General features: G+C 35.2%; 1 protein-coding gene across 1 annotated transcript; it reads right to left on the bottom strand.

Moving 5' to 3' along the window:
* Positions 1-21,584: 21,584 nt before the first annotated feature.
* Positions 21,585-22,647, bottom strand: LOC142620698 (uncharacterized). The gene is made up of 2 exons (XM_075794023.1): positions 22,318-22,647; positions 21,585-22,112 (listed from the first exon to the last, which is right to left on the bottom strand). Exons 1-2 carry the CDS (start codon positions 22,645-22,647, stop codon positions 21,585-21,587), a joined length of 858 nt encoding a protein of 285 aa, XP_075650138.1.
* Positions 22,648-23,963: the final 1,316 nt, after the last annotated feature.

The raw sequence follows: 23,963 nt of genomic DNA on the forward strand, positions 1-23,963 counted from the left end.
GAGGTGAACAAACTTCTTTGATTTCTAAAATATTCTTTCATTAGAATAGCACGCTCATGCAAGAGGCATTCTGTTTTTCTTCTTCCTTTTCTTCTTCCATTAATTAGTATGTTTTTTGTTTGATGCATGAATATGTTTAGTATGTTTTATTATGTCTTATTCTTAATATATAATTGCCATGCTTAGATACCTTAGATGATTGTTTATTTCAATTCTTTCTTTTTGCTTCAAAATCTGCAATGATCAACAAAATTCTTTTATGAAAACCCAAACCTGATCTGTATTTTCATTAAATACAGATCTGACTTTTTTCTCTAAGTACAAAACTAATCTGTATTTTCATTAAATACATATCTGTTTTTTTTCTAAATACAAAAACTTATCTATATTTTCATTAAATACAGATCTGACTTTTTTTTCTAAACACAAAACTGATCTATATTTTCATTAAATATAGATCTATTTTTTTCTAAATACAAAAACTGATCTGTATTTTCATTAAATACAAATCTGATTTAAAAAAAAAAGTTTTCTTTGTTATAAAATTGCAAATTTTGAAATTTAAAAAGAAGGGATTGAAAGTTAGATTTTTTTTTTTAATATGTGATACATGCACAATAAATTTGTCTCATGAATGTGGATCCTTTTTCAAAAAGTCTTTTTTTTTTCTTTCTTTACACTACAGATCTGATTTTAACAAATCAAAATCATTTTTTTTATTAAATTTACATGAAACGGATCTGATTCTTTTTTACAAAATCTCATTCTTTTTCCCTTTCACAAAACATATTTGATTTTTCTTGATAAAATCTTTCTTTTTAATACTTTGCAAAAACAGATCTGATTTTTCTTTACAAACCAAGTTTTTTTTTTTTTTTTTTTCAAAACAGATATGATTTTCTTTAAAAAGAGGGCACATCCATAAGGCAAATTTATTAAAATTAATTTTGGTCAAGTGTTTGTCATGTGCATTATAACATATCATTCAACATCATGCAAAAAAAGGTATATTGGTCATTGGAGTCTAAAAGACCAGACTCTGTTTGGGCAAAATAGGTACCTAACACCTTCCCATTCTGTAACCTAGCCCTCGAGCTTAGGATTTTTGGATAGGTAAATTAGTGTCTTGTCTTTTAATTTTGGTAGATTGTAACTAGAACCAAAGTTTTGTATGCTTTTGCATGGATTGTAGCTAGGACCCAAAGCCTTGTAAGGTTAATTTACCAAAATTGCATTTTTCTTTATTCAATCAATGTCATTCGAAGTATTTTGAACATGTAATCTATATTTTTTTCTATTTTTTTTTGTATAAAAAAATAAGTAGCGACTCTACACTACTACCCCAAAAGAGAGGTGCCCTTACAAGCACCCAAATCTCTTTTTGAGAAGGCCCAAATTTCGTGACCTCTCACAAAAAGGTTTTGAGAAATCAATTTAGAAAAATAGTTTCTACTTAGAACTAACTAAAGAGAGGGTTTAATTTTGTAAACAACGTTCTAAGGTGTTGCCCTAAGGTTTTGAAAAGAGAAAAAAAAAAAAGTTTTAGAGAAGATGGAGGCCAAAAAATAACTCTCTCCCTAACTAGGGTTTTTATTGGAGGCATAAGATCAATATTTATAAGTTAAAATTAGGGTTTTCATACTTTTTAATGATCTTTGAACATTCTCAAGGGTCCATGGGCTGGCCCACATCAAAGCATTATGTTTTGGGCCCTTAAAATGAAGTTTTAAAAACTAGAAAATAGGACTACCTAGTTGGCCCAACTTCAAACAGTCATAACTCACTTAATATTAGTCCAAATTAGGCAAAATTTGTGTTCCAATTGAAGCCCAAGATGTCTGATTTCCAATGAAACAAACCTCACTCAAAATATTCTTTGTTAATCAAAAGTTATGGCCAAAACAGTGAGCAAATATCATTTTTCAGTATCGATTTCAAAGCGATTTGAGTACTTTTGAGTTGTTATTATTTCCAAACTATTGTAAACTCTTTAATTACCCTTGGTTGACATATGTCAAGCTCATCATTGGGTCCGAGGACCAAGATTTATTAATAAGTACAAAATACGGTATCTACAGAATAGAGCAAGTAGAATTACTCTTTAAAATAAGGCCTTCGCTAACTAGTGTTAAAAAAAAAAAAAAAAAAAAAAAAAAAACTTCTTTAATTAATTCATGTGCAATTGCACCCAAAAAAAAAAAAAAAACTGAGATTATAATTTATGATAGTCTTGGAGTTTGTTTGGATACTGCTTATTACTGAAAACTGAAAATAGTATAACAAAATAATTTTTAAATATGTGAATAGTACCGTGAGACCCAGATTTAAAGTTGCTTTTGCTGAAAAAAGTATTTGTGCCGTGAGACCCACCATCTTTCAGCCAAACGCAGAAACGCAGTGCCTTCCAAACACACACTTGCTGCATTTGCTCTATGTTAATAAAAAAATTATCCTTCTCCAAAAAAAAACTCAGTTTTGACTTTTTATATATAAAAAGAGGAGAATTTAAATATAAAAATAAATAAACACAAATGAGTCACCTTAGGGCTTGGGTTTCCGTACATTGCAGTCCCCTTTGTTTTCTTTTCATCTAACTTTCACGTTGGCGGGCCCCATGGCCATGGATGACATTATGCCCAAGATTAAAAAATCCAAAACATACCGCATACGTCACTTTCCTCGCACCCACAACCAAAACAAAACAAATATATACACACAAATGTACATAAAACAAAGACTTAAGATTTATTTTTGTCGTGATACCACTTGTTGGACCTAAAATACTTTAGGGAAACTCATTGAGATTTTTTTTTTTTTTTTTTAACAAACGAGAGTATTTAAATATCTTCGAATATTTAACTATTCTCTCAAGTATAAACAATCTTTTGTCTATCATACTAGGTTATTACAATGATAAGTCTCTTAGGAGTGGCCCAAAATACTAGTAAGAAATTTTAAATACATGATCTCTTAGATATTATAAGACCTTAAGAACCACATATAAAGATACCATTTAATCGAATATAATTCATATAGGAAAACTTAGTTTGCTAAGTTAATATAATATTACAATATATGTGTTGATAGTGACGTTATTACAAGGTGACGATACATGAAGAAGGTGACGGAAGTTCACTTACATATTGAATGCGCGTCAAGAAGCTGACGACAATACGCTGTCCGTCAACTACTGTCACTAACACCTCTTTAGCATTCATAGCCATGCCCCTTACGCAACAACGTTAGGGTGACGGATCACGTGGACGAGTCAGGGGTGACGACCTTGACTGTGAAGTCTGGCTGATGTCCTTGGCTGACGGACCACGTTGACGTACGTAAGCCGACGACGGTATAGGAGTTACGCGTGGCCGACGACCTTGGCGAGGTGAAGGCCGAAGGAATAATCCAACTTTCATTTTTAGCCTATCTGGACCTCTGCTTATGTGAATATAAGGAAAGTCCTTGCGCTACGCGTTCGACTTAGTTAAGGAGATTCCCATAAGGAAAGGGCTCAATACAATAGACAAAGATCCGTGAATTACTCTTTTAAAAAGGAAAGTACATCTTCACCTGGGCGCAAATTTCGGCCACACACCACTATATATACCCCAAGGCCCTCATGACCCAAAGGTACGCACAATTACCTCAACTCTGGCACTCTAGGGTTGTTTAAAAGATTCTAACTTGATCGTCGGAGGGTCTTTGGCCGGCACCACACCGGTGCTCTCTGTCGATCACCTACCTTTTTCCTTCGCAGGTGTTGCTTCAAATCGGGAAAGTACTAGCAGCTTACTGTTGATCTTTTAGGCATCATCATGTGTGTTGTGCCACTTTTGTATCTTCTTATATTTATAGAAAATGGTTTTCTACCTGTGGATGTAATTAGTTTGCCGGACCACATAAGGATAGCATTTTATTGAATCATTACGTGTGCTTGATATTCTTCTCCAAAAAAAAAAAAAAAAAGTGTGCTTGATATTTATTTTATTGCTTTTTATATTGTTGATTTGAGTCAAGTGGTGCTATTTCCAAAAGTAGGTTTCAGACTTTTAGTTCTATCATTTAAATCTCCAACTTACAAAACTGTTTTAGTATCCGTCTATGCTATTCGTTTATATTATTCTAGGCAATAACAGAACAAGAAAAACATGAAATTGTTAATGGCATTGGTCTGTTTGTTTGTATTTTAAAATTTTGTTTTTTATATGTTGTTTGGTATAGTAGTATTTAAATACAGACATGAATTTTTTATTTTTTATTTTGTGGTTAGATAAGTTGTAATAACAAATTATGTTAAGTTATTATCCATCTATGCGAGGGCATAAACTGAAAGCACTTAAAAATTAAATAGTTTCATTTTTTATTTTAAATTTAGATTTCAATTGAAAATTGATATATACCACTATGGACTACAGTAAAATTATTTAATTTATTATCTCTTTTAAGAAATTTATTTTACCTCTTAAAACTAAAAAGGTCTTTGATAATTGAACTAAAATTAGGAGTGTGAATCAAACCCACTAACCCAACCCAATCTAATGCCTCATATTTGTTTTAGTGTTGATGGATTAATTAGGTTGAATTGGAATTTTACTTTTAGCCTTGGGTCAAGCCAAGTTCAAGCAGCTGATAATTTTTTTAATCTATTTGACCCAACCCAACCCACTATGTATATAAATATATTTTATTATCCTCTTCTTCTTCTTTTTTTAATAGTTTGATTGATTTTGATATTTTGAGAATTAGTTTTGATTAGTTTGAAAATTTGAATATAATTTAAACATATTATATGAATTAGAATGATTTATTAAAAAAATGTGTTTAAATAATTGATGAAAATTCTTTTTATATATATAAAACATAAACATGTATGCATAACCTACCAACCCAATGTGATAATGGGTTAGGTTGGCTTGGAAATTTCTCAATCCACCCTTGTTGGTTTTGATTGATAGAACCCTCCAACCCAACCTATACACACCCTTACCTAAAACCCTTCGTATGCAAAAAGGATCCAGTACATGTGAAAAATTTATTTAAGTGATGTTAATTTTTTTATTTGAAAATTTATTGTAAAATATATTTATGAAAAGGTTTGATTTTACAAAGCTTAAAATTTTTATTTTCTTAAAAGGACCTCTGAATATGTTGGGTGCTGTGTAAATTCCCACATATTCAGCTATCACACAGGGTTTCTTTTTTTGGCTGAAGCTCACGCAACAATTTAAGCACTGAAGAAAGCTAAAGAACTTGGATATAAATATGTGCAATTTGAGGCGTCTCCAAGAACCTCTTTTCAGCTATCTTAGAGTTTAAAGATTTGTTTTTGGACAATTGGCAATGTTGAAGACATTTAATCCTTACTGTCTACTTTTATCTGAGTTCCTCTGTTTACAAGTAATTACAACCCTAGATTGTCTTACTCTTTCACCCACAATAATCTTACTGCTAGGATTGCTTTGTAACTCAGCGCATGGGTTTGTCCCCATCTCAACTATTCCTAGCTAGATGGGTTTTTCTCTAATCAAGTTTGAGATGGTCAGGTGCATGGTGCTTTTTGTTGTACTTTTTATCTTTTATATCATTTAATTTATTAGAAAAACAAAAACATGCTATATAATGATGGAATTATTAAGGTATTAACTTTAGGTAGAAATAAGGTATTTCTTCAAAAAGTTAGCTAAAGTGCAACTTTGCTAAAAAATGTGTATGCTTGTACTTCAATAAATATATATAATATGGTGGTTAAAAAAAAAAAACATCTTTGCTATAAAATTCAATCGCAAAGCCCAAAAAAAAAAAAAAGGTTGAATACCAGTTTGTTCAAGAAAATTCAAATAACTTATTCGGACTGAAGGTTACAACCGAAAGGCATGCCATGCCAATTAAAGGAAAATCAAAGAGCTATTGTTTTCTAACGGTGCTCTCCATTATGATTGTTACAGCAGCATGCCAAGTCTGATATTTTATCCCCCATACATACGCCCCCTTTTGGATATCCCTTGCTTTTGCACTTCTGATTGCAGTGTGATGAACATGGACCTATGCAGATGGGTTCAATAAATAGTGCTGCTATTGGGTCTACCATTAACACAATAAGGATTACAACATTAGCAACATGAGCCTTGAGGAGAGGAGGAGGGAGAGGGGATGGGAGAGAAAAAAAAACACACACCCACACACAAACTAAGGTTATCTTTAGGCCTAATTAATGATCAATTTTCTCAAAGATTTTTAGACTTCAATTTTTGTAAATCATTCTTCCACATGGTAAATTGTCTACATTAACCACCTAAACTCATATACAGCCAAAGACTCCAAACCATACTCCATCTCTCTTAACACTAAAATCAACTTTTTTTTTTTTTACTAGAAAATATCAATTTGTATATCTTTTACTATATAAATGTCTACTAGAAAATATCAACCTAGATATGAAAAACTAAAAGAAAGAAAAAAAAAGTTAGAATAATACAATAGTTAATTGAATCTCAAATAAGATCTAAGATTGATAAATTTGTTAATGGCAATATAAAAAATACAACAGAAAGTTTGGATAAAAATCACAAATAAAAACTCCAACTCAGAAAATTCTCCATAAACACAGTTACTAGAAATTAGGAAACGTTCTCTAACAATACTCCTTCACGGCCTACTATAAATTGGGTTTCGTGCATCAATTAAAGTAAAAAAGTGAATGCTTTCAGAGGTGGGTTTTAGATAACACACGACAATAGTTTCATTTCGATAATATGGTTCATCACGTGTCTTTACTTATTATAGTGCCAAAAGACTTATCAGCTAGGGAAAATTATATTTTAAACTACATAGTTCAAGGGAAGTTTCAAATTAAACACTATAATTTCTAAAGTTTCAAATTAAATCCATAATCTAAGACTTTTAATTAGGATCCACCACTAAAATATAGGTATAAAATGTATAATTTCTAAAGTTTCAAATTAGTTTTTTTCTTGTTCTGCCTTCCTCATTCTATTACTAATTTTTGGGTTTTCTTAAAAGTATATGATACATATGCAACTTTTCTTAAAGAATGTGACAATAGGAATTTCACCTGAAGAAAGCAAAGCAATACAAAGAAACCCTAGAAAGCAGCGGTAAGTGACAGGTGAAACGTAGACGACAGCCATTCTATGAAGATATGCCCTCTTACACTTTCTTTCTGCTTTCTTATGGATAAATTCGCTTTGGTGGTAGATACTTGGAGGTAAAAGAATTTATATATAAGAGGGCAAGTGATCTATTTGGTTGGATGGAAAAGGAGGAGGTTTAAGAAAAAAAATCCATCAAATTGTTTTTATGTTCTTTGAGTTAAAAAAAGAAACTAAATGTTTAGTCCATATTTAGATTTCAAAAACCTACCAAAAAAGACAAGTTAAGATTTTATTCTAAGTAAAGTTTAGATGTGATTTTAAATGCTCTTAAGACCCATCAAATTGCTTTTTTTTTTTTTTTCCTAAAAGAAAAAAAATTCTATTATAAACCAAAGACCTTTCTTTCTAAAAAAAAAACGAAGACCTTTAACTTTTAGTTGACTTCATAATATTTTGTTACATATACCTTTGATGCATTGTAAATTTACAAGTCAATAATATATATATATATATATATATATATATATATATTTATAATTTAAATCCCCAACTAGAATCTTTCCGCATTATATTTTCTTTATCAATATAATAGATAGTTCCATATGCGAATAAAACCATAATAAATATCTATTAGTAATTACCATAATTATACATTTAATAGTTTCATATAAAAACGCAATCATAATAAATACTTATTAATGACTGCCATAATTATTATATTTCATATTTAATATTTCATAGGGAAAAGTTAATGGATACTATAAGAGCATTAGTTTAATAATTATTTTTAGAAACATTTTATGGAAAAATGGTAAAGAAATTAATTTTTTACAACCTTTTACATTTCAATTAATTTTCTTCTCTTCTCAAAAAAAAATATCATGAAAGTAGTGTCAAAACTTTCTAAAATTGCTTATTAACAATTTTCCTAATGGTACCCATTAACATGACCATTATTTCATATAGAAACATAATCATAATAAATATCTCTTAATAATTACCATAATTATGTATTTAATAGTTTCATATAAAAAATGAAATCATAATAAATACCTACCATAATTATTAGCTTTCCTATTTACATTTTAGGGCAAATAACACTCCCCTCCCTTGAGGTTTGGGAAAATAACACTCACCCTCAAACTTAAAAGGAAAAAGCATTTTCCCCCTTTGACATTCATTTAACTAAAATTTGTTAAATTGATGTTAAAAATGTTTTGTACTAACCTATCCTTTAGTTAAGAACATATTTTCAAAATTGCCCTTAACTTATTCTTAAAAGTTTTACAAAACCCAAAATTTCGGCAATCATCCCTTCCTGCTCATCCTTTCCCACTTCTTTGAAAACTTAGATTGATGTTAAGGACTTTTATTTACAAATTCAGAGTAACAAATACACCTCAACTAGTCCCCTACAATATCTCATTCCATGGCCCAACAATGATTCCACATTGAATACGACAAAAACTAAATAACCAAGTAAATGTCGACAAAGCCATCAAAATTTCTTGTATTTTAGCATAGCTGAACCATAGATTTTTAGAATTTATGTGTAGATAGATTGTTATGTGCACAATAGTATAATATTCACAAAACAATTTGTAAAACTTTAATTTTTTTTTTTTTGAAAAACCTCGATTTTTGTTATTGTTAATGGGTTTACTTCAAAGTTCAAAAACATTTCCATTGATGGATTTTGTTTGAAAATGCTTGATTTGTTTGTTACACAATGCTTTGGATATTTACTTATGCTCTATTATCTTATTTCTTCTGCATTTTTTTTCGAAGATTTTATATTCGTTGAATGTTCTAAACCAAAATTTTGAAATTAATATAACTAAAAAATTAGTTTTTGAAAAGTAGTTCTAGTATTTGGAAAAAGCCCAAACTATTTCCCTTGTGTCTATAATGCTTGAAAGGTAATTTGTAATTCAGTAAGTGGATGCTACTTGTCAATAATTCAGCCAAAGAGACAATACTTGGTAGTAAAGAAATAAATGTAAAAATGAGTTGGAAAATAGAAGCCAATAGCCATTGACACCTCACCTGACTTGCATGAAGAAAAATAATTAATTTGAACTTTTAGAGTTTCTCTTGTACTTTGAATAATTAAAACTAGCTTAATAAATCTATAAATAGATATCCTGTGTGATGAAAATGTGGTCTAACAAAATAAATTGCAATGAAATAAAAATAGCAACACAACAACACTTTGATAAACATATATATATATACACACACACACACACACATACACACATGCACCTATGTAAATTCTATCCAATTTACCCATGTTTGAAAGTTTTTTATATTGATAAGTGACTCTGAAAATTTCAAACTCATTTTTAAACAATAAAAGCTTGAAAGCTTCGGCAAATTGTTTTATTTCATAAATTTTGAACCAAAGTGTTGGAGAGAGGTGCAATTAAAAAATCTAACAGGATCATCAAATTTTAAAAAATCAATTGGAAAGGTGCTAGAAGAGACTAAAAATTCTACTTAAGCAACATGTTTTATAATATGCTCTTTTCATTTTTTATTTTATTTTATTTTTTGTGAATGCTCTTTGCACTAACCATGGTTAAACTTTGGTAAAGAGAATCTTTTAAAAAATTGGAATATTTCGTTACTAATATTAACAGAAGGGGGAGAGTGTTATTTTTTTCAAATCTCAAGGGAGGAGAGTGTTTTTTCCTTTCAAGTTTGGGGGTGAGTGTCGTTTCTCCAAACCTCAAGGGAGGAGAGTGTAATTTCATATTATATACAAACTCAATCTAAATAACTATCTATTAATAACTATCATAACCAACAAATTTCATATTTATATACAAAATAAAAGAGAGAAAATCATTTTTTGAGATAAAATAATATTTTATTGAACTTTTTTGTATATTATTCAAGTTGTTGACTAGTTTCCAAGATCTTCAACTATTTTACACCATCCACATTATTATGGTTAACTCATATAATTTTTGGTCTAAGGCAAAAATTATATGTGGTTTAGCTCATAATATATTACCACATAAACTTCGAAAGCCTTGTAATTTTACACGTTAGTATTTTAATATATTTTTAAATTTTAGTTTAAAATCTACTCTATATTTAAACCTCCAAATGGAATCTTGCCACGGTATTTTTTTTTTAGACAAATGGTTATCAAGGTTGACTCAATATAATTTGTGAACTAAGTTAATAAATCTAAGAGGTTAATCTCATTGCCACATGAACTTTTGATGCCTCATAGTTTTAAATATCAATATCTAAATAAATATATATATATATTAATTGAATCTAAATTCTATTTTATATTTAAACATCCAAATAGAATCTTGTCATTTTATATTGTTAAGGTTCAAAATTGCAATAAGGAACTAGGCACTTAAAAAGTGAGAGAGGCATAGCCCATGAAGAAGAAAGGCTTGGTCATTAGAAAATAAAGAAGGGAGGAGCTCAGCTTATGGGGAGAAAAGAATAAAGCTCTGGGCCTTAGGAAGAAAAAGAGGTACCAAGGGAAGCATGAGCCAAAGACTTAAGAAATTGATGGCATCAAAGGAAGCCTAAAAGGGGGGCAGGTGGGAGCTAGGCTGGAATGACACAAGATCTCCCAGCCCCAGGGAGGGATCCCCGATGAGAGACTAGCATAGGGGATCCTGGGTGTGAACAACTCAAGATGACATGTTCATGATAAAAGGTGGGCACGAAAAATGAAGGGTGTCCTGTTGGGGACAGCTAGTAATTTCGGGACCAGCACCTAATGAAGAAACCTAGGACCTCAAGCAAAGAAAAGAAGGAAAACCAAGAAGGAAGGTGCCCAGGAGCCTTTCTGGCTACACCATCACCAAGGGGGGATCCGCCCCATTTTGAGAAAACAAACAAGTCATGAGAGGTCAACATCAGAGCATTAGAGTTTTGAAATGTCATTTTTAAGGCCTTGGGGAAAGAATAAGAAACCTTAACCTAGGAGAAGCATTTGGACTTATTCAAAAAGGATCTCCCATAAAAGGATCTCCCATAAAAGGAAGTAAATAAGGGAGCTTTAGATCGTTAAAGCTTAGCAAAATGAAATAAGAATAAAAAGGGTAAGGGACCAGCTACCAAAGCTTTCAGATATGGCATTGGTTCTGGTACCCAGCATACAAAAGAGAATGATGGCTGGTGTTAAGAAGCATCCAAGTAGCACTATAAAAAGGGGCAAAGCACCATCTAAGAGGGGCATTTAGCAAGAAGCACTTAATACACCAGAAAAGGCACTAAAAAGAGAGTTGTGAGCTTGAAATAGAGTGACGAGTGAGGTACTGTAAATGATCCAATGGGAAAATACTTAAGGATACAGTTGGATTCAAAATTATTCAAACTTCACAAGTCTTGGAAGCTCAAAGAAAGCTATCTAAGTCTGTGATTTTTGAACTTTATTGAGCCTTGTGATATATCCCAACAGAGTAGGACCTAATGTATTCAAACACTTGATATAATGAAACATAACAACACTTTATTTAAGTTATTAGTGTTGTAGATAATTTTAGTGGGGCATCATAGTACTTCTATAGCAATCTAGAACAGGTCTCGTGCTTTCTCTTATAGCATCATTTCCCTTTCCTCTCTGTAGATTTCTTACCCTTCCCTTTCCTGTCTGTCTTAAGCCATCTTTGTTTTACCTAAAACCTTTCATTCCTTGTGTCACTAGTCGTTATACTTTATCTTCTCTAAAATATGGAGGTCTTAGACCTCATAGCTTGCACAGAAAACAGTTCGTGGATAGATGCTAGCTTAGAGCTCCCTCCAAACAATTTTTCCCAAACACAAATTCTTGGATCCTATTGGGAAAACTCATAACCCATAAAAACATAGGCATAGCCACCATCTCAAAAGTGGTTAACAGAGCATGGAGACCAGCGTTTCAAATTCAGGTTAGTCGCCTTAATAACAATACCTTTATGTTCCACTTCCAACACGAAGCAAATATGACTAACGCATATTGCAAAAGGCCATGGCCCATTAGAGGCGGGCATTTAGTCTTAAAGCAATGGTTTCTAGCTCTCACATGGCAAGAAATACCATTCATCACCTCCACGATATGGGTCCAGGTGCATGGGCTCCCTGAGCTATGGAAATCCCCAAACAATCTTCGAAAATTGGGTGAAAAAGCAGGAAAAGTCGTCAAGATAGATTTAGCCGGTGAGGGATGTGGAGCTTGGAAGAGGTTCATACGCATTCAAGTAGAGGTCGACCTCCTTCGGCCTATTATGCCAAGTATATTTCTACCTAGAAAGGACCTCCCCCATCTATGGATAAGTTTGAAGTACGAGAAGCTAGCTGATGTGTGCTACCATTGTGGTATTATTGGCCTTGAGACCCATGCGTGCCAAGGAAATATTTTTCTCATTTGTAACCCATTCAGCCATGAACTTCTCGCCTCAGGACCATGGCTAAGAGCGGAGAACGATACCATTCCATCTGAGCTTTTCTATCACGCCGACCAACACACGCCTCCACCATCCCCCATTGGAGTAGATTCAAATATAATGGATTCACACCTAGCCTTGCCAACATGCCAAGCCATGTCATCAAGCCAGGACAAAACACACATTCCTAGGCAAAATGGTGTACTACAGGAGCACAACACTAGTGGGACAGCTCAACAACAATCCATCATTCAGAAGGGGAGTACTGCTGAAGGAACTAGCAGTCACCAGCTGGCATTCTCACCATCACACGTAAACAATCCCTCTCTTATCCCTTCAACTCATGATCTGGACCCAAAAGGCCTTATCCACCCCCACGAGATGGACCCAAAAGCCCAATGCCACCCTTCCTTAAATCCCTAAACAAACAACCTAAGCCCAGCCTTCCCTCCAAGCTTCAACCCACCCAATATTAATCCAAACCACACTCACCTACCCAAACCAGAACCACAACCCAAGGTTAACTCTAACCTAACCCAAGACACATCTCCTTCCCTTCTACTAGACTCATCCCAACCTCAAACACGCCAAGACCCATCAAAGAACCTTACCATCCCTCAGGAAGAACCTGTGACCTCGAATTCCTCTCTGAAAAGGAAAGTTACGAAGCAAGAGATCGAAAGTTTTGCACAAAGGGTTGAGATTGCAGTTCATCCACCAAAAGCAGTATTTTTCGACCCTGTCATAGACACCTCCATCCCTAAATCAAGGATAGACCACTTTATTTTTCAAGAAAGGCAAAATTCGTTAAACCAATGCACCCCTGATTCCTAAGGTGAGTATCTCGAAGTTAAAAAATCCCAATTTGCTATTCCCATCGTAGCCAAATCATGCTCTCTTGCTACTTCTATGGCCAAGGAGGTGGGCCTTATCATGCCCTCAACCTCCCCATAAAGTCCTAGGCTGGAACTGTTGTGGCATTTGCAACGCTGCGACAGTCAGAGCCCTTAAGGCTCAAATAAAAGGGAATAGCCCTGATGTTATTTTTCTTTACGACACCAAGGCTTTGGCCACTAGGATGAAAGAAGTGTTAAAATCAATAAATTTTGTTGATATGTGTGTTGTTGAGGCCAAAGGTACTGCAGGTGGTATCTATATCATGTGGAAATTTGGTCTTTCTATCCATCAAGTAGACTATAATAAAAATCTAGTTAATCTCAAAGTGTCTAATATGATCTGTGATTGGCTCCTCGTGGGTTTTTAAGGCCCCCCATACCTATCCAAAAAGCAAAAAGCCTGGGAAAATTTAATGGCCCTTCTCAACTCATGTCATTACCTTTGGGTCTGCATTGGCGACTTCAATTTCACCACTGATGATAATGAAATGCTTAGAGAAAATCTGTAACCACTAATTATCTGAAGGAGCTAATCTTTGAGTTTAGAGCTATTGACCTGGGCTTTTCTAGTAATGCCTTCACATGGGCTAGAGGAAGATGAAGAAGCTCTGCTATAAAGAAGATATTGGACAGGGGCATTGCTAGCATCTCATGGCATTTAGCTTACCCTAAAGCAATTGTGACTCACTTGGGAGCTATAAAATCTGACTATACCCCTATCCTCTTAAACACCAACCCGCAAGACAGCTTTGTCCACAGACCTTTTAGGTTCGAAGCTGCTTGGATCAGAGACAATGGGTGCAACACAGTTGTAGAAAAGATATGGAATGAGGAATTTAATAGCTCAGCCTTCATTAAGCTTTACAAAAAGCAAGCTACAACGAGAGAAGCACTCCGAAACTGGAATAAGGAAGTATTTGGGCATTGTCAAGCCAGAATCAATCATTTCATGGAAAAGATTGTCGAAGTGCAAAAAAGGCCCCCCTCTGAGCTCAATGGCAGTATTGAGGAAAACCTCCAATTGGAGCTCTCAGAATGGCTTACCAGAACCAAAATTCTGTGGAAACAAAAATCCTAAGAACTCTAGGTTACCAGTTCAAATCAAATTAGGCATCTTTTCTTCTCATCCTTCAAAAATTTATTCACTAAGGAGACGGTCTCCTTCCCTGAGCATCTAGATAATCTCCTTACCAGCTGCATCTCTGAGATGGAAAACTTGAGTCTAAAGATAATTCTAACTTCAGAAGAGATCAAGGAAACACTCTTCCAGATGCAAGATTTAAAAGCACCTGGGCCAAATGGCTTCCCAACGCTGTTCTATAAAGAATTTTGGCCCACAGTTGGCAATGCCGTAACTAAAGCTGTCATTTCCTTCTTCACAGATGGATGCTTAACTAAAGAAGCCAATTCCTTTCTCATTGTACTTATTCCTAAATCATCCAATCCATTAACTATCAACAACTTTCGCCCTATAAGTCTTTGCAATGTTGTGTACAAGATCGTCTTGAAGCTACTGGTTGCAAAGCTAAGATCTCTTTTGCATAAGATTATTTCTCCCTATCAATATGCTTTCATTCCAGGCAAATGGATTGCAGAAAATCAAGTTCTAGTCTGAAAGTTCAAAAAGTGTGTAAAACACCTTAGAACGTTTAGACCCCCAAATACAAAATACCAACACAAGCTTATTATCAAACAATGTATGTGCGGAATATGAAAATAAGCTAAATCAGAATTGGTAAAACAATCTAAGCCGAAATGAATCACAACCACAACAGCAATTAAAAGGTAAAGATTAAGGGAAGAGAGATGCAAACACAAAGACAACATAGTGATGTGTTATCGAAGAGGAAATCGAAGTCCTCGGCGTAAAACCTCTCCGCCGCCCTCCAAGCGGTCAATAATCCACTAGAGAATGAATTTGGGATACATGAACAGCAGAAGACTCTCAAAGCTTAATCTACCCAATGTATCTAAGCCCTCCAAACTTCTTACTCCAACGAGGTTACGCCAAACCTTTGTCTTCTCTAGCTTATCAGATTCTGCTATAGCCTATAGCATCAACCAATATCAATTGGTCCCTTCCTAACTGCTTCCCAAGCACCAAATAGCCTTCTCACAAATGTGTGTATGGTGAGAAAAGGATTTGGCTAAATGTACCTCTCAAGGATGTAACAATGGAGAGGGTGGGAGTAGAGGAATTTGGAGAATCAATGGATGAAGATTGTGGATGAGTCAATCTTGTTTTTCTCTAGGGTTTTTCTCTCAAAATTCTCTCTGGAAGCTCTCTACAATACGTGGGTATAAAGGGTATTTATACTGGTGTGTGTTTGGAATGCGAAAGGTCAGTTTTAGCCAAACAGGGTATTCTGGCGACTCGAGCTCGCGATTGGAACGAGTCGCGAGCTAACTGCTTGGCTAGCTAGAGGTTTTGCCCTGTAGTGCGACAGCTGGCATAACTCTTCAGCTCCCTCTGCATGCTTCACATGTGTGCCTTTTTGGCGACTTGCCAGTCGCGAGCCCCTACTTAAGTGCACACTCTTGAGCTTTTCTACACACTTTCTCACACACTATCCTTACATGATTCCCACCTATATACAAGGGTTTCTAAATGCTGAATTTCAAGCAAATTGGCATGAAATAAAGTCAACACAGTGATTGAATAAATTCAATCTTACAATCTCCTCCTTTGGCTATTCCATGACAAAACCCTAAAACAAACTCTAGACTTAACATGTGAATTGAGAACAGTTGAACAAAACTCACTCACACCTAACTCTAGAATCTGAGAAACTCTTGAACCATATGGACAAGTATATCCTAAAAATAATAACACGATACGATCATTGTAAGCAGAAAACTTGAAATGCATATGGAGCAAGCACAATGCGATCAAGCAAAAATGAATAACAATAGTAAAGCTTGGCTTGACCAAAAATGAGCAATCACTAGAAATAGTGACTACAATGATCATTCTCACAAGGAATGAAAATCCGGATATGCAATCTTGTAAGCTCAATGCAAAGGATCATTTGCATGTCCAACACTCAACCGATACAATAACACAAGGTAATTGCATCAAGGATATAAAATCCAACAAGGGAAAAAGAGTGATGTACTTAAAGAAATGCATAACATAAACAACAAGTACTAAGCTACAAAGCATGGGTACAAAGCAAGTACAAAATAACAAGATGATCTAAAAACACAAAAAAAAAAAACATAGGCCTGTTCTTCAACTTCAATACTCCCCCTATCATCATCATCTCCCCCTTTTTGTCATGGAATAGCTAGTCCTCATTGTCTTCTAAGTGTCTCTGAATCTAATCCAATTGAGTTTGAAGAGAAGTGAACCTTGTATCACAGCGAATGTTGTGATGGTGTAGAAGAGAGGCAAGCCCGGACATCTTGGTGCTTATGTCATGGACGGATGCCAAAATTTTGTCTAACTTCTCATCATAGGAGGATGAACTAGAGCATGAACCACTATGAGAAGTTGAAGTCTCTATCTTGATTCCCTTCTGGCTATGACCAATGCTAGTGTTAAGTGTACGAATGTTGATTGGACTAAGCTTCGGGTAGGGAGACTCATCAACTGATGGATGAATGCCTTTGAGTTTCAGTTTCTTGAGATGAGACAGCAAAAAGGAATGCAAATCCTTGATTCAGTTCTTGCAGCAATTTTGCGCAAAATATGAAAGATATGAGTGCAAATGTCAATCTCTTCATCAGTTATTAGATCATGAAGAAATAAAGCTCTTCCAAGATTCATGTACCCGGTGCTGGATAGAGGATAGAGATTGTGGAACATGATTATTGTAAGCACCCTTAATTCCGAAGATAGGGAAGAAACACTGATTGAATTCCCATTTTGGGAGAATTTTAAGTTTCGTCCAAGAGCATCCCGAAGTAGATCTTCATCCGGTGTCAAATCATCATATACCGGTGGATTAGGGAACATTGGCCGGTTGATATATAGGATATCTACCAGATATACGGGAGACACGGAGAAACTCTTGCCTCTAATCCAACATTTGATATACGGGAGACTCGGATCTCTAACAATGGCATTAGCATAGAACTCTTTTACCAAATTTTCATATGCATCATCAAGATTGGAGAGAAGAAAGTTCTAATCCTTGGTAGCAAACCATTTAGGGATATTGGTGTCCAGGAGAGACGGCTGGTCAACAGCCCTTTCAACCAGCAATGAGGCATCTTTAAAGAATTTCTCATAAGACTGAAAAGTAGCAAAAGATTTGAACTTGATAGGGTCATACTTTCCCATTGGTGATCGAGTCCTCTTTGACCTAGGCTAAAGATCATCGACATCAATCACAAGCTTTTTCCCTTTGTTGCTGCCTCCTTTCACTGCAAATCTTTTGAACGGGGACATGTTTAGGCTGCATCATGTTACGCCAAAACACAACAGAAACCACACAAAACAAGAATCTCTATTAGCACTGAATTAGTCCCAAAACTGAAAATTTAAAGAGAACCCTAAAATCCTGAGGTTCCAAACAAGTCACTGAATGTAGGTGTCCTATATATAACACATTGTGTAACCAAAAGTAGAGTGGAACAACATGTATCTGACACAAACCACACAAAACTCTTTCCAAACCAACAAATATCCATATTCAAGCAGAATATACACAAATATCATCAACAACACCCAAAACAAGAAATCTTAGTAAAGAAACTGAACTACATTGGGTAAGAAATAGAGTCCATATTTTTTCTTGAAGATTGGTGAAGAAAAGTTAAAGACTATGAGAAGTTTGTGTGTGAACACGGTGGGTTTGAAAGAGGGAAAGAGGAACAACAAGATGAATAGTCACTAGTTGTGTGGGAAATCTGAAAATTTTGGGAAACTGTCTAGGAAATAACCCTTATTGTGCAAAGCACGCGATTTTCGCGACTGGATTGAGTCACGAACAAGTCACTAAAATAAGCCGCCAAAAACCCCTTGAGACAATTTTTAAAAATTTTGCTAAGTGTTTTTATCGATTGGAAGCTCTACCCGAGAGTAAGTCGCGACAGGAGTCGCCAAACCTTCTGAGTAAACTCGCAACTGAAGCTTCCACTCGTGAACAAGTCGCCAAACTGAGTCGCAAGAAATTCAAAAACTCAGATTTTTTATATTTTTCTAAGTCTTTTTCACAACTGGGACTTTGACCTGTTGGAGAGTCGCGAAAACTTTCTGGGTAAGCTCGCGACTAAGGCATGTGATTAGCTTGACCCGCGAGGCAAGTCGCTAAAACAAGGTTGCATAGATTTTTGAAATTTTTTAAAACAAAAATACTTTTCAAAAACAACTAAAACACTCCAAAAAAAAAAATTGTGTTTGATCAACATATAGTTGAGCATGTGCAACACATTTAAACAAGTACAATCACACAAATGAATAAGGCATTTATTGAACATAGACTAGTGTGATGTGTGTGAGTACCAAAAATGAGATTGTCCTTAGTCTAATGAGAAGCTTCAATGATCAATTCAACCAACGCATACACAATTAGCACGAGAAGTGATCCATCTCAATTATAGAAATATGCATATATAACCTCCCACAAAACTTGATAGCAATATTTTGAAGCTTTTCATTTGGCTCCATTTACATCATATCATTTGATCTTTTAGAAACAATACATCTCATTTTGAGATCGATGCCTGAAATATTTTATATTTCAATTTGATGGGTAAGCCTTTGGATTTTTTTGCAAAGGCTTTTACAGCTCATTATCTCTTTTCATTTTGAGATTTACATTTGTTGAGCTTTTTAAAAAAAAATAAAAGAGTGGGAAGATATATAAGCACAAGTCTATGCAAGTTTCAAGATCAACAAAAACCATTAGCTAATCATTCATGACAAGTTTGAAGATCTATTTACAACAGTCACATAACTGTCAAGATTTCTCCCACAATGATATGAGTGCACAGAGAACTACGCTCTTAAATGCACAAAGCCATTAATACAAAGGTACAAGGCAAAATATGCTTGTGACAAAACACAACAATGCCGATCAAACTTTTTGGATTTTCTACTTTTTATGTGTTTTTGGATTTTTGACATAAAAGCAAGAAAAGATTGATAAAAACAAATGTAAACACATTCAAAACAAAAAGAAACAAACAAACATAATATGCTATACAAATAGCCAACAAAGTAGTGTGTGCCCTATAACAGAGAAAACATAACAAGATAGAAAGGTAGAGCATACATCACACATGAGATTCAAGGAATTGTACCGACACCGATGGTCTTACAGAGTGATTCAAACCATGGGCCATTGAAAGGCTTGGTGAAGATGTCCGCTTTTTGATTATCTGTATGGATGAATTCAAGACACACAACTTTATCTTCCACTAAATCCCGGATGAAGTGGTATCATATCTCAATGTGTTTCGACTTTGAATGCTAAACTGGATTCTTATAGAGATTTATAGCACTGCTATTATCATAGAAAACACACATTGTATCTTGAAGAATCTCATAATCATGAAGTAATCTTTTCATCCAAAGGAGTTGTGTGCAGCAACTTCTAGCAACTATATACTCTGCTTCAGCCGTAGAGAGAGACACCGAATTTTGTTTCTTGCTCATCCAAGAGACAAGATTGTTTCCAAGATAAAAGTAATCACCTGAAGTACTTTTTCAATCATCCACACTTCCAGCCCAATCTGCATCTGAATATCCTACAAGGCAAGCATTAGAGTATTTTGAGTACCACAAGCCATAATCAGAAGTTCCATTGACATATCGTATGATTCGCTTTACAGCAGTCAGATGAGATTCCTTCAGAGCAGCTTGATATCGAGCACAAACACCCATGCTAAAAGCAATATCCGGTCTGCTGGCCGTAAGATAGAGTAAACTCTCAACTATACTCCTATACAAAGTTGGACTCACTTCTACCCCGAAGGAATCCACGTTAAGCTCTGTGGATGAACTCATGGGAGTGGAGGCATGCGTTTTAGACTCAAATTCAAACTTCTTGACAATATTTCTAGCATATTTTTCTTGTGAAATGAATATGCCTTCCTTCTTTTGCTTGACTTGAAGACCCAAGAAGATGCTCATCTCAAATTCTTTCTTCATCTCCTCTGAAAACTCTATAGCTCGTGCATCAATGGTAGCTCCAAATACTATGTCATCAACATATACTTGGGCCACAAGAAGATAATCCCCATCATTTTTAACAAATAAAGTCCGGTCGGGATACCCTCTTTTGAATCCTCTATCTAGGAGATAATGGGTAAGACGATCATACCAAGCTCTAGGAGCTTGTTTCAAGCCATAGAGAGCTTTCTTCAATTTCAGCACATGGTCCGGGAAGTGAGGATCTTCAAAGCCTTTGGGTTGTTCAACAAACACTTCTTCATTTAGGTTTCCATTTAGAAATGCACATTTTACATCCATTTGGTAGAGTTTGAAGTCCATAGTGCAAGCAATTGACATTAGAATGTGGATAGACTCAAGTCTTGCCATAGGAGCAAATGATTCATCAAAGGCTGCGTTTGGTTCGACGGTAAACCAATTCTGGACGGAAAATCATTTCCGAAAAAAATATTTTCCCGTAAAGAAAATGTACTCATGCTGTTTGGTTGCACCATGGAAAATAAGGGCAGCAAACAAATTCCACTGTTTGGCATTTTCTGAAATTCGTTTTACGGAATTCATTTTCCCATGTTTGGTTTGTTCACACATTTTACGGAAAATATGAAATGCATTTACAAATAAAAACCTGCATTGCCTAGATGAACCTGTAATAGCACAAAAATAATCATCCACTTCAACAGTTACAAAAAGCATCACAAAAATAATCATTGACTTCAACATCAACAAAGAGCATCCGAATATCACGTGGTAATATTTATATCAAAACGCACATAATGTACTTTCACCATTACAAGTCCATGGTATGCAAAATTGATACCTACACGTGGTATACGAACGATACACATGTGCCCTACATGCTTAAAGTCACCACACATAACTTGGGCAATTGTATCGTCCCAATAATACAAAAGAGTTCACATCCTACAGGTTACAAATACATACATAGGCTGCTTACCGATAATACAATTGTCACATATATCATACAATGTTAGGATCATACTAGTACTACATCACACACAATCCCTACCATCACAATCAGCAATAAACAGACAAGTCAGAGTCGAGTGAACAAATAACTATCCATCCAAAGCTTCCTCAACTTAGCAGTCTTGGCCAGAAATCCCCTAGCTACCTTCTTATTTTCACACAGATGGTCAAAGGCAGTTGCGAGCATATCTTCACTATACCCATCCGCCGCCATAGCCATCACCTCAGAGTAAAGACTATTAAAATCAACAGGCCCCCGACTGATTTCTTTCAAGGCCACAGCAATTTCCTTAAGCTGATCAGACAAATCAGTCAGAGCGCTATCATCAAAGGGAGGTGCACGGCTTCTTTTGTGGGACTTTGAAAGTGTGGACCCAGTGGTGGACGATTCTACCACATTCTTCCCCTTATCCACCACACCCTCCTCCCCATTATCAGCCACCATCTCAGTGCTCTCTGCATTCTCATGCTCTGTGTCAATATCAACATATGACTTAGCAAAGCTTCCTGTGGCCAAATCCTTACCCACTACAATGGCCAACTCATCATACAACTCTATCTTCTTGTTCAAAAAATCAGCATGCTTCCGATGCGCCTGTAACGGAGACAGGAACATACAATAACAATGCAATGATCACTTCACTCATAAATTCAATATTCAATTCAATATTGATGTCATTAGATGATTTATGTGAATGATAAACAAGTATAAGCTATTATTACCACAAGAGACATAATCCATGATTTATGGGATAAGAACAATAGAAAATATAATGCACAAATATAGTTGAAAGCCATACCATAACTTCCTCTTGGTACGTCTTCGCATCGCACGTGATCATTTTTAAGCTATCATCCCAACCGAACCCACTCTTCTTTTGAAGAGTTTGAATGGTAGTCCACATTGTCCTCAAAGTACGCATTCGATTCTCAACATACCCAGCATGGCACTCGACCCCAAACTGTTCAGTTATCGCCTTGGCGACAGTAGCGAAGGAACCGGGCTTAAAAGTGTTCGAGGGCTTGTTGCCCTTCGTGGCCTCTTCAGCAAGTACAGTTAGCATCGTCGTGTGCATTGGTGGCAACCATCGAAATTGCTTACTACCCACCTTTTCTTTCCCTTTCGACATTACTACATATGATAATTGCATAGTGAGACTAGCATTTAAACAATCCAAGTAGCATTCACAAATTACTGTGCATATGAACAACAAATCAAACACACATACAACCACGATTATAGATGTGAACAACAGAACGAAACAACTACTGGAAATAACAATGTATTGTTGAAAATAATGATCCTTACACCACCAGAAGTCTACAGTAAATAGATTAAACATATATAAAACAAGAATATAGTACATATGACAATTACATAAATCTAAATAAAGTTCTACTCTCCACTCCTGGTATAATCAGACCACATAGCTTTGCATATCTCATCTCTCTTAGCATTCCACACTCTACTGTCTTCAAGGGACTCCCGACGTGACTGTGTTTCTTGTTGGGAGCCACTACCCTCTACTTGGTTCATTGCAGCTTCCATAATATAGTCAGCAGGATCAACCCCCATAATGTGATTATGAATCACACAACATGCTAACACTACTTTCACTTGTGTTTCAAAAGACCAAAATGGTTCTGCATCCAACACTCGAAAACGTTTCTTCAACACTCCAAATCCTCGCTCAATGGTAGTTCTCAAGGAAGAGTGTCGGAGGTTGAACAATTCTTGTTCATTCTCAAGAGGACGATCACTAAACTCTTTCAAGTGATATCGCACACTCCGATAGGGTGACAGAATTCCATTTTTATTACCATACCCAGCATCACCAAGATAATACTTACCTACATATGTTCAAAAATAAAACCAAATCACTACTATGCTTCGAAAAATGCACAAAATTTATTAAACTAATAAACTCAAAAGGTGAAGTCATCCTATAATACCTGAGGGAATTGAAAATCTCCGTGGCCTAGCAAATGCATCATTTAACACACATGAATCATGTGCACTGCCTTCCCATCCAGCCAATACATAAGTGAACTTCAAGTCAAAACTAATGGCAGCTAACACATTTTGTGTGGTTCCACCTTTGCGACCATGAAACCTTCCTTGTATCTTAGGTGGCACAGATGCACGAACATGTGTACCATCTATCGCTCCAACACAATCCTAATTTTCGACAAACATAATGATTTAGAATTACACAAACTTTCACAATTTACACATATACACAAGTCTTAATATTTACCTTGAAATAGGGGTAGAACCTTCTGCTATCCCTTATCTCTAGGGGTGTATCTTCGCTAGGCAGTCTTATTAGAGCTCTATATAATTTCAGGACCCCCCTAAGGACGACGTTGAAGTATCTATGGACAGTTTCAGTTGATCTATGGAACCGACTACCAATTACACGAAACCTCACATTATGACCAATAA

This window comes from Castanea sativa, chromosome 12, assembly GCF_040712315.1.
Source record: "Castanea sativa cultivar Marrone di Chiusa Pesio chromosome 12, ASM4071231v1".
Classification (NCBI taxonomy): domain Eukaryota; kingdom Viridiplantae; phylum Streptophyta; class Magnoliopsida; order Fagales; family Fagaceae; genus Castanea; species Castanea sativa.

What these genes read in the sequence shown, in the direction of transcription:
- LOC142620698 (XM_075794023.1), bottom strand. Translation starts at nt 22,647, where the DNA reads ATGTCGAAAGGGAAAGAAAAGGTGGGTAGTAAGCAATTTCGATGGTTG. An exon ending in CGTACCAAGAGGAAGTTATG is followed by an intron (nt 22,113 to 22,317) that starts GTATGGCTTTCA and finishes TCTCCGTTACAG; the next exon opens with GCGCATCGGAAGCATGCTGA.